This window comes from Diceros bicornis, chromosome 7 (genome assembly GCF_020826845.1).
Source record: "Diceros bicornis minor isolate mBicDic1 chromosome 7, mDicBic1.mat.cur, whole genome shotgun sequence".
In the NCBI taxonomy this organism is placed as follows: domain Eukaryota; kingdom Metazoa; phylum Chordata; class Mammalia; order Perissodactyla; family Rhinocerotidae; genus Diceros; species Diceros bicornis.
This window is the reverse complement of record NC_080746.1, coordinates 57,407,777-57,423,349: the sequence shown is the minus strand read 5'-3', so window position 1 is coordinate 57,423,349 and position 15,573 is coordinate 57,407,777. Positions and strand designations below refer to the sequence as shown.

General features: G+C 41.1%; 1 protein-coding gene across 6 annotated transcripts in view; it reads right to left on the bottom strand.

Moving 5' to 3' along the window:
• Positions 1–15,573, bottom strand: part of FAM168A (family with sequence similarity 168 member A) — a 180,274-nt gene that overhangs the window by 22,598 nt on the left and 142,103 nt on the right. For all 6 annotated transcript variants that reach the window (XM_058545629.1, XM_058545633.1, XM_058545628.1 and 3 more), the window contains one exon: positions 2,925–3,005. In XM_058545629.1, coding sequence (XP_058401612.1) covers positions 2,925–3,005 — 81 coding nt within the window. The remainder of the gene's footprint in view (positions 1–2,924; positions 3,006–15,573) is intronic.

The window sequence follows — 15,573 nt, the reverse complement described above, 5'->3', positions numbered from 1 at the left end:
ATTCCCTGTCCTTCCACTTTCTTGCCAAACTCATCCCAAAACAATTCCACAATCTGTCAGCAGACGTTCTGAACATTATGAGAAAATAGCCCAGTACTGGGGATTAGGGCCTTGACAAATTCACGGCCTCCACCCTCAGTTGGGCCTCCTCTGTCACACACCTGTGTAACCTGTTGGTAGTTTCCTCTCCCACTCCTTCTAGTGAGGCTTTCACACCATGACCTCTCTCCTTAAGAACCCTCGTCTATCCCTGCTCACCTCTGTTTCAGCAAATCAAGATCATTAGACAAGAACTCTCCACTTTCCACTGGGCACTTTATTCTAAGCACATCCAACTGTCACCTTTCCTTTAGTCTGAGAGGAAGAGCTGCCCTCCTGTGTGAGGCACCTCACTCCACCTGCTCCCCTAAACTAAGAAGAGAACCAACCTTTGTATTTCCCACCCCAGCGCAGCCTCCTTGGAGGCCTGGCTCCATCTGGCACTCCTTCTCCTGCATCTCTGGTCCTTTCCACTTGCTCCTTCCCATCAGTACTTATTTAATCATGCTCATATCTGAAAAAAACCCTCCTCTAACCCCACCTTCCCTTCTAGTCAATGCCCTCTTGTTCTCCTCTCCCTTATAGCCAAGGCTTTTGTAAAAGTATCCGCTATCTGCTAAATCTACTTCACTCCCAGCCTCACCTCCCCACTGAATGCTTCAGCAGAGGTCACTGATGGCCTCCTGACTATAAAGACAAGGCATCTTCTTCACTCCTGATGTTACCTGACCTTCTGCAATAGTCACCTCATTTTGTTTTAGACTGGATAGTTTACCAAGCCAATTCACAGATCTTATAGCATTTAGATTTAAATCATTCCTATATCATGAGATACCTGATAATCAAAATCACCAAAGATTTTAAGATAGAACTTATCAAATTTGATTAAGTCTTTTATCAGAGAGAATTTCTGTAGCTTCTATTGTTTCTGCCTCCTATTATAGATTGCTTGGGAAATATGTATTTTATTGATTATAAGTGAATATAGAATAAAATATCAATGCTGAGATACCATTACAGATTTTTTAGCCTGTGTGTCACTGCTCCTCTCGCAAGCTTTCTGAGGGCAATGACTGCAGCATCCTCAAGTGTGAATCACCTACAGTGTCTTCCAGAGTGCCTCAGGCATAGCAGGGACAAAATAAACATCTGTAGAATGACTCACCTATGTAAGCACTTTAGGGGTTAACATCACTTATTTGCATAAAATAGTTCTTGTTTGCCAAAAACAGAGGGGGCTCATGATATGTGTGTGTCTACTACAATTATGATATGATTGCTATTAGAGAGGGGCAATTGAGGTTCAGAGAAGTCAGGTGACTTTAAGGTTGCTAATCTAGGAAGCGACAGAACTCAAATCTAGGTCTTCTGACGCAGCCCATGCTCTTCTCTCATTTAGACATCCCTGAAGAAAGGGAATGACAGTAGGATCAGTACTGGACTGGCACAGAAAAGCAGTAAACCAAGAGCCAGGAGATCTGTCAAGTGTTCTAGTCCTTATGCTATTGCTGATTCACTGGGTAACTAGGACAAAACACTGCTTCTCTCTGGATCTCCCTTGTCAAGAGAAGGAATTGAACTGGAGCATCTCTAAGGTCTTTTCAAGGTTTCTAACTCTAGAATAATAATTACTAAACAAGAAAATGAGGATATTATCATGATATTCAAGGCCTTTCCAAACCTGGCCCTTGCACATCTATAGTTCAGATTCATCTACAGCCCCCCAATAGTCTATGTTTCAACCATTCTCACTTCTAGGTTCTTCACAGTGTCATGTCCTCACATCTCCATGCCTTTGCCCAGGCTCTACTCTGCCTACAATGCCCAACTCTTCCTTTGTATGCTTAAAAGAACACCTCCTACTTCTCCCTCAAGACTCTGTTGATAGGCCCTCTGTGAAGCCTCCTCTACACCTTCAACCTCAGGCAGACTGTTCTTCCCTCCTCTGCTTCCTATCCTCTTACAGGTATTCCTTTTACAATACTCATCACACTGTACAGCCATGAATTTGTTTATATGCCAGCTCCCAAATGGATTGTAAGCTACTTCAGGCAAAGACGGCATCCCTTCTTTTTTTCTATTCTAGTGTAGAGGACATTCAACAAATAAACACTTGTTGGATAAATGAAGAGGAACTTACATAAAATCATCTACATTTCTCAGAGAGGTGAGGTAACTTGTCCAAGGCCCTACAACTAGTGAACTGAGCAATCAGGATTCAAACCCAGGACTTTCTAACTGCAGAGTCCATACTCTTTCTCCTGCCTCTTGAGTGTTAAAGCACCGACTGAGCATAGGGGTTAAGATCAGTGGTAAAATCTCTGCACTGCTCCTAGCCCAAACTAGAACAAACTTTTTCAACATTTTCAAATCTATTTCAATCTCTATCCAAGGAGTGTTGGGCCTTTATTATTTTTGAAAAACAAGTTCCTTGTCTCAGCTTGAAAACCAGCTCTTTATCCTCTGGTGGCAAGTCTCTCACTCTCTTCCAAATCCACATCCAGGAAGTCTGCTGTATGCCAGGAAGTTTTGTGTGTGTGTGTCTCAATGGCAGCCTCAAGGGAAACTGAGCAAAGAATGGATTTGGACATTGTTTGGGAGAGCAGAAAAGGTTCTGTGAGGCGGATGCATATCTCAGATATTCCAGCAGAGGAGAGATGGGCCAACTGTTAAGTCCCAAGGAGAATGGAGGAGATTCTATTCCCACCCCAGCTCTGAGGCTGAACGGCCCCAGTTCCCACAGGGGACTCCCAGGAGAATCAGGCTTGGAAAGGCTGGGCCCGGAGCAATTAAGGACAGAGAAAGGCCAGCAGGTGGGTCTGTATTTCCAAATAGAGCCCCACATCCCACCCCACTCACCACTGCTACTTCCACTTTCTCCTTACCTGGAGCATAACTGGGGCTATTGGTGGGGTACAGGCTGGGATTGTAGGCAGGCGCCGCTGCTGGGTAGGCTGTGGGGTAACCTATGAAGAAACAAAAAAGCCCCATTAAGTTAGCAAGGAAAAAAGCAGATTTCTGAGGAAACAGATTCCAAGTTCCAGGCTGGCTTTCAGCCTCCTCATAGGCTATTCCAGATAGTATTTATGTGACCAACTTTTAGCCTCTCAAGAAAAGTCACCAATACCACAATCCCAACATATGCAGATTTTTCTGTCTTTTTTTTAAAAGCAGTACAAGAAATACATGTCTATATGCTCACTGTAAAAAAATTGAAACACTATAGAAGTGTATATGGTAAAAAGTCTAAGTTTACTTTCACATTCCTGCCACAACACTACTCTCCTCCCCAGAGGTAATAACAGTTTGACATCTATCCTTCCAGAATGTATGTGTATACACATATATTCAGTGGTGTGTGGTAAATATTTAACAAGTGGCTCGAGGGGATTGAGGTGGAGACTTATTTGTAGCATTTGCCAAGTTCCATGGTGTAAATCCTCCCATCACGGCCAATCAAGCTACCAGCATCACTGAATGAGTAGTTAGAAAAAGATGCTCACAACTGGCTCTAGAGAGTGCACACAAGCCAGATCCAGCCCACCACTGCATATAATTATAGGGTTTTTTGTTTTTGGAAATTTTTTGTGACAAATATATACAACATAAAATTTGTGATCTTAACCATTTTATGTGTACAATTCCGTGGCATTAATTATATTCACCAACACTTGTTATTTTCTGTTTTTTTGATTATATATGTACACACACACACACACACACACACACACACCCCACGTTTTGTTTACCCATTCATCTGTTGATGGACACTTGGGTTGTTTCCACCTGTTGCATATTGTGAATAATGCTGCTATGAACACTGGCGTACAAGTATCTGTTTGAGTCCCTCTTTTCAATTCTTTTGGGTTTATACTTAGGAGTGGAATTGCTGAGTCATATGGTAATTATATATTTAGCTTTTGGAGGAACCACCAAACTGTGTTTCACAGTGGCTATACCATTTTACATTCTCACTAGCAATGCATGAGGGTTCCAAATTTTCCACATCCTCACCAACATTTATTTCTGTTTTTTTGATTATAGCCATCCTACTACGTGTGAAGTGGTATCTCACTGTGGTTTTAATTTGCATTTCCCTAATGATTAATAATGCTGAGTATCTTTTCATGTGCTTATTGGCCATTTGTATATCTCTTCAGAGAAATTGCCCATTTAAAAAATTGGGTTGCCTTTGTTGTTGAATTGTAGTTTTTAAAAATATATTCTGGGGCCGGCCCTGTGGCTTAGCGGTTAAGTGCGCGCACTCCACTGCTGGCGGCCCAGGTTCGGATCCTGGGCGCGCACCAACGCACCGCTTCTGAGGCCATGCTGAGGCCACGTCCCACATACAGCAACTAGAAAGATGTGCAACTATGACATACAACTATCTACTGGGGCTTTGGGGGGAGGGGGAAGAAAAGAAAACAGATCCTAATGGGGGAAGGACAGAGAAGCATAAAGACCAGTTAGAGGCTACTGCAAACTCCTGGCAATAGATGATGGAGCTCAGATCAGGGCAATAGCAGCAGAGGTGATCAGAAGTGACATGCTAAGAGTTTTCATATACTTTGCCACATTGCTTTCTAAAAAGATTATCAATTGGTACTTGCACTAGCAGTATGTAAGTGCCTGTCTCACTGCTCCCTGCAGTTTTTTAATGCTCACTGGTATTTTGACTGACAAAATTTTGATTTTAAAAGTCAAAGATTAAATCCCTAAATCCCTAAAAGCTTCTTTGGGATTTGTAAATATTGAGCTTTAATAATGTATCTTTGTTAATCTGTCTTTCCCCAATCCTTTCCAACTCCAAAGAAAATGCACCTCACTTTACCCCCCAATCATTTTCTGATTACAGAACTGAGGTAGCCAACTTGTCACCTAATTAGCAATATGGAGGTCTGCCACTTCTCAAGAAAAGAGTCAGAGGTTTAATCCGGGAAGCAAAGTGATCCAGTCTCATGGCTGAAATCTGTATTCAGCTTCACGTGACAGACTGTGCAGCCAGAGGTAATCACACCCTTGTTATGTCATTTCAGATGCCTGTTACTTTAGGGGCAATTATAGGATCTTCCTTCAATGTTTCCAACTAGAATTATTTTTCATTCACTTGAATTTGGCAGGTATCAGAATGGCAGCATTAGAAGGAGCTTTATTTGGTCTAACTCTTCATTTTATAGATGACATCCTCAGGCTGAGAAAAAGGAAAGGTCTCAGGGTCACAGATCGCTGAGGTTAGAAAGTACCTTAAAGGCCATTTGGTCTACTCTGACATTTGGGGCTAGAGCCTCCTCTACAACACGCTCACGGGATCATTCACTGCAGCCTTTACATCTCTAGTGACCATGAACTCCTTCCTTTCCCGAGACCTCCACACCACTGTGAGACTGACTGCCTGAAAGTGACTTCTCATAGTTCACTGCACTTTATCTGTAGCTTCTACCCTTTAGAACAGAACAAATTTGAAGACAAATGCACCCCCAATTACAGAACTTATCATACTGTACTTCAATGGTCTGTTTTCATTTCCCATCCTGCCCCCCTCTCCCCAAACTGTAAGCTCCTTGAAGGCACAGCTATGTCTCATTTGCCTCTACACAATAGCTCTTGGTCAGTTCCTCCTTCCCACTCCCTGCCTTGTCAATACACCACCCCTTCTCTCCCCTCAGTCTAGACAGCAAGCATCTGAGCTTCTCAAACACAGGGTAGTGATGAATAGTTTGTGTGGCCAGTAGAGAATATCCTTTCCCCACCATCAACTTTCCCTGTCCAAAAAGGCCATCACAGGTAAGTTGGGCTTCTTCCCCACAACTTTCCTGGTTTTGTTTTATTTTGTTTCCTTATCCCCAACTGATATTATTCATCTTGCTGCTTCTGTTGATGATGATGTTGGCATTTCTAATGCCTAGCACAGATAAGGCAGAGAACAGGTACTCAATGAAGAGATTACCAGGTGAGTTGTATTCTGGAGTCATGAGAGGTTTAAAAACAAAAGAAACAAATCCAACAGGGTCCTCGGCCTTGAGAGGGTCACCAACTAATGAGGAAGAAAGATGATAAGTGGACAGTTAGAATGCAGCCTGAAAAGTGCTATATATAAGGATGGAGAGTGGGCAAAGAAGGGGCCTTCATCAACCAACATTTATTTAGTACCCATTGTCTGCCAGGGATTATACTCAGCACTAGGTGTCCCTGGATGTGGACAAAAAAAGGGGAGGAAGGAAGGACATTCCAGGCAGAAACATGGAGGGCAGCATTTTGGGAGCATCAATAAGTGGCTTGGCTTGCACCCTCCTTGGCTCTAAGAAGCAGGACTGATACGTTAACCACACCGAGAGAGCAGGTTGTCTTTTGGGGGCTTGATCTCATCATCTTGTCTTCTTGTGACCATGTCTCCCTTTAAAGGGGCTGGCCTTAACTTACCTTTGTAGTTCCATCTGTCCATTAACTATGCCTGAGTTTCATATTGCTAGACCAGACTTCTTTCCTGAACTCCTGGCTCATATCGTATCCAACTACCTACTCAACATCTCCACTTGGATGTCTGCTAGACATCAAGGCTATATGGTAGAGTGATTAAGAGCGTGGTCTCTGGAACTAGATCTAAGCTTAGGTTTGAATCCCAGAAACACCACTAATAATTTGTGTGATCTTGGGCCACTTATTTAATCTCTCAGTACTTTAGTTTTCCCATCTGTAAAATGGGACTAATAATATTACTTACCTAGTAGGTTGCTATAAGTATTAAATTAATTAAGACATCAAAGCACTAGGAGCCAGGCAAATAGTTAAAACTTCAAAAAGTTAGCTACTATTATTTCAAACTTACGATATTCAAAAATAAATTTTTACTTTCTATCCTCCAAATCTTTTACTTTACATCTCTTCCAAACCTGTTCCTCCACAGTTTTCTCCACACCAGTAAAAATGACAGCTCATTCTTCCACTTCCTCAGGCAAAAAACCTTAGAACCATCCTTGATTCTATTCTTTCTCTCCTATCCACATCTAATCCATCAGCAAATCCTTTCAGTTCCACCTTCAGAATACATTCAGAATCTGACCATATCTCATTGCCTACACACTTTCTAGCCTAGTCCAAATCAGTATTTCTCACCTAGATTATTACAATAGCTTCATAACTGGTCTCCCTGATTCTACCTTTGATTCAGTGCAGTCTATTTCCCACAGCAGCCAGATGGATCCTGTTTAAACACTAAATCAGATAAGGACACTCTTTAAGCCCTACAGTAGCTTTCCATGACAATCACAGTGAAATCCTTTTAACGACCCACCTAGGTTTCAGCTACCTCTCTAACCTCTCCTACTATCTGCCCCCAAGGTAATCTACTCCAGCCACAATGGCCTCTTTGCTCTTCTGTCAAATGTGTCAAGCACTTTCCCATCTCAGAGCCTATACCTCTTCTGTTCCTTCTTCCTGGAACTCGGTTCAAAGGTCACCTTTATATTCTTTGTAAACTAGTACTCTCAACTTTCATTACTCTCTCTATTCCTTATCCTGCCTTGTTTTCTTCACAGCAGTTATTAACCTGACATACTATATATTTACTTGTTTATGGGAGACTATCTCCCACGGCTAGAATGTAAGCTTTAGGTCACAGCAGCACTTGCTAGTTTGTGGCTATTCCCTGCTGGAAGTCTCCTCCCAGCACACTCCAAAGACTCTCAAGACAGGCTCTGCCCCACCCAAGCCAGCAGAGTACGTTCCAGGTCCCGTCCTGGTCCTGGTCCCTCAAGGCTGCCTGGATCTGTTGAAGCTCATCAACGGTAAAGACATTGAGTTCAAATAATACACCACGTATATTTCACCCATTGCTCATACAAAAGATATTTTCACACCTGCTATTTCATTTGAGCCTTAAAACAACACTAACGTTATTTCCTCCCACTTTGTAGATAAGGAAACAGAGGATCAGAGAGGCGAAGTGACTTTTTGGCTAAGATTATTCACCAAGTCAGTGGTGGAACTGGAAAGGGAATCCTGAAAGCAATGCCTTTTCCACATGTGCCAAATAACTATGACTTGGTCCTTGGAAACAAGTCTGCCCCTTCTGTATTTACAGTCTTTGAAGGTCACGAGTAAAGAGAATAAAGGGACACAAGTGAGCTTTTCTCCTTTGTATCCCAAAGACTATGGTAGTAATCAGGTTTCTTGGGATTTTGATGTGTACATTGTTTTGTGTGTGTGTGAGGAAGATCAGCCCTGAGCTAACATCCGTGCTAATCCTCCACTTTTTTGCTGAGGAAGACTGGCTCTGAGCTAACATCTATTGCCAATCCTCCTCCTTTTTTTTCTTCCCCAAAGCCCCAGTAGATAGTTGTATGTCACAGCTGCACATCCTTCTAGTTGCTGTATGTGAGACACGGCCTCAGCATGGCTGGAGAAGCAGTGCATCGGTGCGCGCCCGGGATCTGAACCCAGGCCGCCAGCAGCGGAGCGTGCGCACTTAACCGCCAAGCCACGGGGCCAGCCCTTGATGTGTACATTTTAATTGCTTTATAGATGTCAAATACAACCTAATCCCTTTGTCTTGTTACTAGGATTAGGACTGAAGAAATATAAAGCTATTTTTTGATTAATATGGAAATTAGAAATTACTTTCAAGAGAAATCAGAGGACTATTTCTGAAACGACTTGATCTTTAGGAAGTAAAAAAAGCAGAGTATCAAAAGGCTAGTGGAAGACTAACTCCTTGGCTCAGGAAGACAAAGAGGATTACTCCTTTGTAAGCAGGGGGACATTTATGCAACAAAGACATTTTCGGTCTAAAGCTCATGATTAAAAAGAAGAAAACTGTCCCCCTCCCGCAACCCAAGGCCAGGGTGACCAAAAACCAAACAAGCAAAAAAAATCTTTAATTCTCTCAAAGTAAAAAAGAATAGAGCAAGAAGAAGGATATAATTTTGAATCTATAGTACGTTCTGAGCACTGTGCCAGGCACTTCTTGATCTGATTTAATCTTCACCCTAACTCTATGAAATACATTATTAGTCCCATTTTAGAGATGAGACTATTGAAGCTTAGACTTATCCTACACAGTTAGTAAATAGAGAGTGGAGATAGAGCCCAGGCCTGCTGAGTAAGACAAAGTGCCTTCCTACCAACCTCCCTACCTCTCTTCAAAACATGAGACTCAGCATAATCCTCTGGATTTGGCAGCTGTTTTATTTGCCAAGATTGTTTTATTTCAGCTTCAAAACCTGGGAAAACAGGAAATTGCTCTGGAGAGTCAATTTGGTCAAAGATGGTTCAGTTACAAATAAAAAAAAAGCTATTCTGTTCCCAGTCAGGTGTCCTAATATAGGTCATGCTCATGTTATTGAAAGGCATCACACAGGCGATGAATTACAGAGTTCGAAGAGGTATTAGAGGTGACTGAGTCCAATTTACCACTCAGCACAGGAATACTCTTTATAGCGGCCCACACAGCTGGCCACATGGCCTCTGCCAGAACACCCTTCTATTGATGGTGTGCTCAGAACCTCTTCACGCAGTCATAGCTCCTGTTGGGAAAGAAATTCTTCACTCTGAGCTAAAAATCTGCCTTGTAAGGAATCTAACCCTGAACCCTTCCCAGCCACTGGTCCTGGTTCTACCCTCACAAAACATGTCTGTTCCCCCAGCTCCAGGACAACCCTCCAGAGATACGAAGATATCAGTTATTCTTCCTGAATATTCTCTTGTCCAAATCCAACAGATTCAATTCCTTTAACCCTTCCCCAACCTGCTTGCCCACCTTTGGCCAGACTTCAATTTACAAATTCCTTTTCCTTAAAACAATTCAATTTTCCTCCTGCCTTGTTCACTCTTCTGCTGATGTTTTTTTCCCCGATTAAAAAAAAAAAAAACCTTAATTGATTTAATAAGACTCTGGTGATAGGTAGTCAGTGAAAGCCTAAAGTGGTTAACATAGATTTCTTCATCATTATCCATCAGCACAGTCAGCATCTAGCAAATGCTTACTCTGTGCTGAGCAAGTCCTAGGTTCTTTACATGGGAGCTTACAGTCTAATGAGGAAATAATATAGGTTATTTATGTTAATCTATAGGCAGTATATATGATATATAATCAGAGAATGTCAGGGTATTATCAGAATGCTGAGAAAGGAGTGAAGAACAGGGCTGGGAGAGTTGGGAATGGCTTCTCAGAAGAAGAAACATTTTAGTTGGCCTTGAACAATGAGTGAGAAGAGTTTGACAGACGTGTGTGGGGTGGGGACAAAGAAATATATACTCGTTTCATGCATGAAGGCATAAAAGTGTACACCACATTAGAGAAATGGCAAATAGTTCAGTATGGTTGGAGTTTATGGTGTGTAGGGAAAAGTAGCAGAAAATGAAGATAAAAAGGTAGACGGGTGACAGATTGCGAAGGGATTTAAATGTCAGGCTAAGGGAGGAATTTATCAATCAATAATAGGAATCCATTGGAGGATTTTAAACTGGGGAGTTTCAGATTTGTTTTACGTACTCCAGCAGCAGTTGTGAACAAGGGTTCAGAGTGAGTGAGATCAGAGAAGGAGGGACCAGATAGGAAGTTACTGCAGTAGCCCAAAGGCAAAGCTAAAACAGTAACAATGGGATAAAGAAGAGAAAGGGAACTACAAAGACACTTAGGAGACAGAGCCTACAAGACTTCAGCCTGATACCAAAATCCCATTTTTATTGCTGTGACGTGAAAGCTTGCAAACCAAGATGGGAAACATTCTAACTATAAGGTTTGTATGCTTTTTTCTTCTTCTTTTAATAGGCAGAAGGAAAGAAAATAAATTAAATAGACCCTTGAATCTGAACCCTTTCAGGCTCCAGAAAAAAGTCTGAATCTGAATTCCTCTTACTAGCTGGGAGGCCTGGCTGCTGAGAGTGCTGTACTGGCGAGAATGTAGGTCAGCCTAGGCTGGCAGGCCTTCTGCAGTGCTGGCTCTGGACCTGCCCACCAGACCTGAATCTGAGGTAGCCTGGATACTGGACTCGAGGCCCACCCACCTAGCTTCCCACTAGTGAGCCCCATGGAACTGCAAGGATGTAAGGGAAGCACTGTTCTCAGTTAAGGCAAGGCAACTCCCCCTGGGGTAACAAGAAAGGGGGGAAATATCCAGTTATCAGTTGTGCTCCAAGTAGTGTTGCATCTTCAGGAAGAACTTACCCATCCAGGTAAAAGGCCAGCAACCTGTGGGTCATTCACCTTAGCTGAGCCCCAGAAGAGGAGGGCTGCTAAAACCAGAGAAAGCTTAACTTGATATGTCTTTAGTCTAAAAACAATATCACCAACAAAAAAAGATCAAAAATAGGCTACATTAAAGCTAAGAATAAAACTGCTCCTAGGTAAGCACATAAGGCCAAGTATGTGCTGTTCCTCAGGGGAAAAAATTCTTTTACAAATCTAAAAATATCTCCTAAGTTTCCTATCTGCCGGTATGGGAGAAATTTTAATGGAAAGCAGATGGCCTATTCTGTCTCAATGTCCACTCCAGGAGTGTGCTGCTGCTGCTGCTTTTTTGTTGTTTCTTTTTTGTTTTTGCTGAGGAAGATTAGCCCTCAGCTAACATGTGTGCCAATCTTTCTCTACTTTATATGTGGGTCACCACCACAGCATAGCTGATGAGTGGTGTAGGTCCGTGCCTGGGAATCTGAACCTGCAAACCTGCGCCCCAATGTGGAACGTGCTGAATTCAACCACTACACCATGGGGCTGGCCCTTTCTTCTTTTTTTCCTGCATCTATAAGGCATATGGGAGGCACTCAGCACTTTACAGATTGTTTGGTGAATGATTCCTGCCCTCCCTACATTTATCTTCTAAAAAGAGATAAAAGAGCAGGATGCAATTTTGCAAATTGATGATTTGGTCCATGAATCCCTTTCCCTCCCAGCTCAATTCATTCATTATTCCATTACTCTGTTTAAACAGATCTGGTAAAGGGAAGAATCTCATTTAGATTCAATAAAATATAGTGGAATATTTGGTTTTCCATGTGAAGAAAAAAAATTAGATCCCCATTTCACACTTCTCCAATTCCAGAAAGACCAAAGACTTAAAAACAAAACAAAAAAACTTTACTAGGAAAAAAAAAACAAGGAAAATACCAGTCTGACCTTGGGATCAGAAAGTATTTCTTAGATGAGACCAAAAGGAAAAACCACAAAAGGATGATAAATTTAACTCATCAAAATTTAAATCTATATGACAAGATGTCATAAAGTTAAAAAATAAGCACAGAGTGAGAAAAGATATCTGTAACACATAACAAAGGGCTAGTATCCAGAATAAAAAACTCATATTAACCAATAAGAAAATGAAAATAAGGCACTAGAATCTAATCATGCAATTCACGGAAGAAATCACCCAAATGATAGAAGAAGGAAAAAAGGAAAAGATGTTCAACCATACCAGTAATCAGCAAAATGCAAATAAATGGAATAAATTATCATTTCACATCAAGCAGACTGTGATATCAGGCTGACAAAAATTTTAAAGTTTGACAATATCAAGTGTTAGGAAGGATATGAAACAATGAGAATTAGTAAAAGCACATTGAAGGGCAATTTTGCAATACCAAACAAAGATATACAACCTATCAATTCTGTTTCTAGGTATATATGCTTGGGAGGCTAGAATTTGAGTTGGACCTTGTGGGATGGGCAGCATTCTGACAGGCAAAGATAAAAGGATTGGCATTCCCAAATAAAAAGAACAGTATAAGCAAAGTCCCAGAGACAGGAAACCATTTGAGGAATGGCCAGACTGGTTTCCAAAGTGGGTGCACCATTTTTACATTCCCACGAGCAGTATAAGAGAGTTTCAATTTCTCCACATCCTTGTCAACACTTGTTATTACCTGACTTTTTGATTATAGCCATCCTAGGGGTGTAAAGTGGTATGTCATCATGGTTTTGATTTGCATTTCCCTGATGATTAATTATGCTGAACATTTTTTCATGTGCTTACTAGCCATTTGTATATCTTCTTTGGAGAACTGTCTATTCAGATTCTTTGCACATTTCCTAATTGCATTGTCTTTTTATTATTATTATTATTTTAATGAATTTTACAATTTTATTTATTTGTTTTTTCTCCCAAAGCCCCAGTAGATAGTTGTATGTCATAGCTGCACATCCTTCTAGTTGCTGTATGTGGGACGCGGCCTCAGTATGGCCGGAGAAGCGGTGTGTTGGTGCGCACCCGGGATCCGAACCCGGGCCACCAGCAGCGAAGCGCACGCACTTAACCGCTAAGCCACGGAGCCAGCCCTGTCTTTTTATTATTGAGTTGTAAGAGTTCTTGATACATTCTAGATACAAGTCCCTTATCAGACAGATGATTTGCAAATATTTTATCCCATTCTGTGGGCTTTTTGCTTTCTTGATGGTGTCTTTTGAAGCATAAGTTTTTAATTTTGATGAAGTCCGATTTTATCTATTGTTTCCTTTGGCTGCTTGTGCTATTGCTGTCATATCTAAGAAACTATTGACAAATCTAAGGTCATAAAGATTTACCTCCAAGTTTTCTTGTAAGAGTTTTATAGCTTTAGCTCTCATATTTAGGTCTTTGATGAATTTTGAGTTAATACTTGGTGTGAGGTAGGGGACATATTTCATTCTTTCATATGTGGATATCGTTGTTCCTGTACCATTTGTTGAAAAGACTATTCTTTCCCCATTGAATCGTTTTTGCTAACTTTGTTGAAAATTATTGACTGTAAATGCGAGGCTTGGTTTCTGAATACTCAATTCTATATTCCACTGATCCGTATGTCTATCTTATGCCAGAACCACACTGTCTTGATTACTGTAGCTTTCTAATAAGCTTTGAACTCAGGAATTGTGGGTCTTCCAACTTTGTTCTTTTTCAAGATTGTTTTGGCCAGTATGGGTCCTTTGAATTTCCATGTTTTTAGGAACAGCTTGTCAAAATCTGCAAACAAGCCAGCTGGGATTTTGATAGGGATTGTGTTGAATTTGTAGATCAATTTGGGAAATACTAACATCTTAAAAATATTAACTCTTTCAATCCATGAACATGGGATGTTTTTCTTTTTTGTGTGTGTGTGAGGAAGATCAGCCCTGAGCTAACATCCATGCCAATCCTCCTCTTTTTTTTTGCTGAGGAAGACCAGCCCTGAGCTAACATCTACTGCCAATCTTCCTCCTTTTTTTCCCTTTTTCTCCCCAAAGTCCCAGTAGATAGCTGTATGTCATAGTTGCACATCCTTCTAGTGCTGTATGTGGAACGCCATATCAGCATGGCTGGACAAGCGGTGCGTCGGTGCGCGCCTGGATCCGAACCCGGGCCACCAGTAGCGGAGCGCATGCACTTAACCACTAAGCCACGGGGCCAGCCCTGGGATGTTTTCCTAATTATTTAGATATTTACTTTCTTTCAACAATTTGTAGTTTTCAGAGTATAAGTTTTGCACTTCTTTTGTTAAATTTATTCCTAAGTATTTCATTCATTTTGATGCTATTGTAAACAGAACTGTTTTCTTTTTCTTTTCCGAGGAATAGTAGCCCTGAGCTAACATCTGTTGCCAATCTTCCTCATTTTTTGCTTGAGGAAGATTAGCCCTGAGCTACCATCTGTCCAATCTTCCTCTACTTTGCATGTGGGTCGCCACCACAGCACAGCTAACGAGTGGCATAGGTCCACGCTTGGGATCTGAACCTACAAACCCAGGCCGCCAAAGCAGGGCATCACAAACTTAACCACTATGCCACAGGGCTAGCCCCTAGAATTGTTTTCTTAATTTCTTTTTTGGGTTGTTTACTACAAATGTATAGAAATACAGTAGATTTTTGTATATTGATCTGGTATCCTGTAATCTTGCTTAACTCATTTATTAGTGCTAATAGTTTTTTTGTGGATTTCTCAGAATTTTCTGTACACAAGATCATATTATCTGCAAGTACAGATAGTTTTACTTCTTTCTTTCCAATCTGGATGACTTTTTATTTCATTTTCTTTCCCAATTGCCCTGGTTAGAACCTCAAGTACAACGTTCAATAGAAGTGGTGAGAATGGACATCCTTGCCTTGTTCCGAACATTAGGGGGAAAGCATTCAGTCTTTTCCTATTAAGTATGATTATAGCCATGGGTTTTTCATCAATGTCCTTAACAGGCTGAGGAAGTTCCCTTCTATTCGTAGTTTGTTGGGTTTTTGTTTGTTTCTTCTTTTTTCGAAAAAATATGAAAGGGTATTGGAGTTTGTCAAATGCTTTTTCTGTGTCTACTGAGATGATTATGTGGGTTTTGTTCTTTAATCTTTTAATATGGTGTATTGCATTGATTGATTTTTCTATGTTGAATGAATCTTGCACCCCTGGGATAAATCCCACTTGGTCATAGTGTATAATATAATCCTTTGTATAAGTTATTGGATTCATTTTGCCAGTATTTGTTGAGGCTTTTTGCATTTATATTCAAATGGGATATTGGTCTATAGTTTCTTTTTCTTGTGATGTCTTTGTCTGGTTTGAGTACCAGGGCAATACTAGCCTTATAGAATGAGTTTGAAAGAGT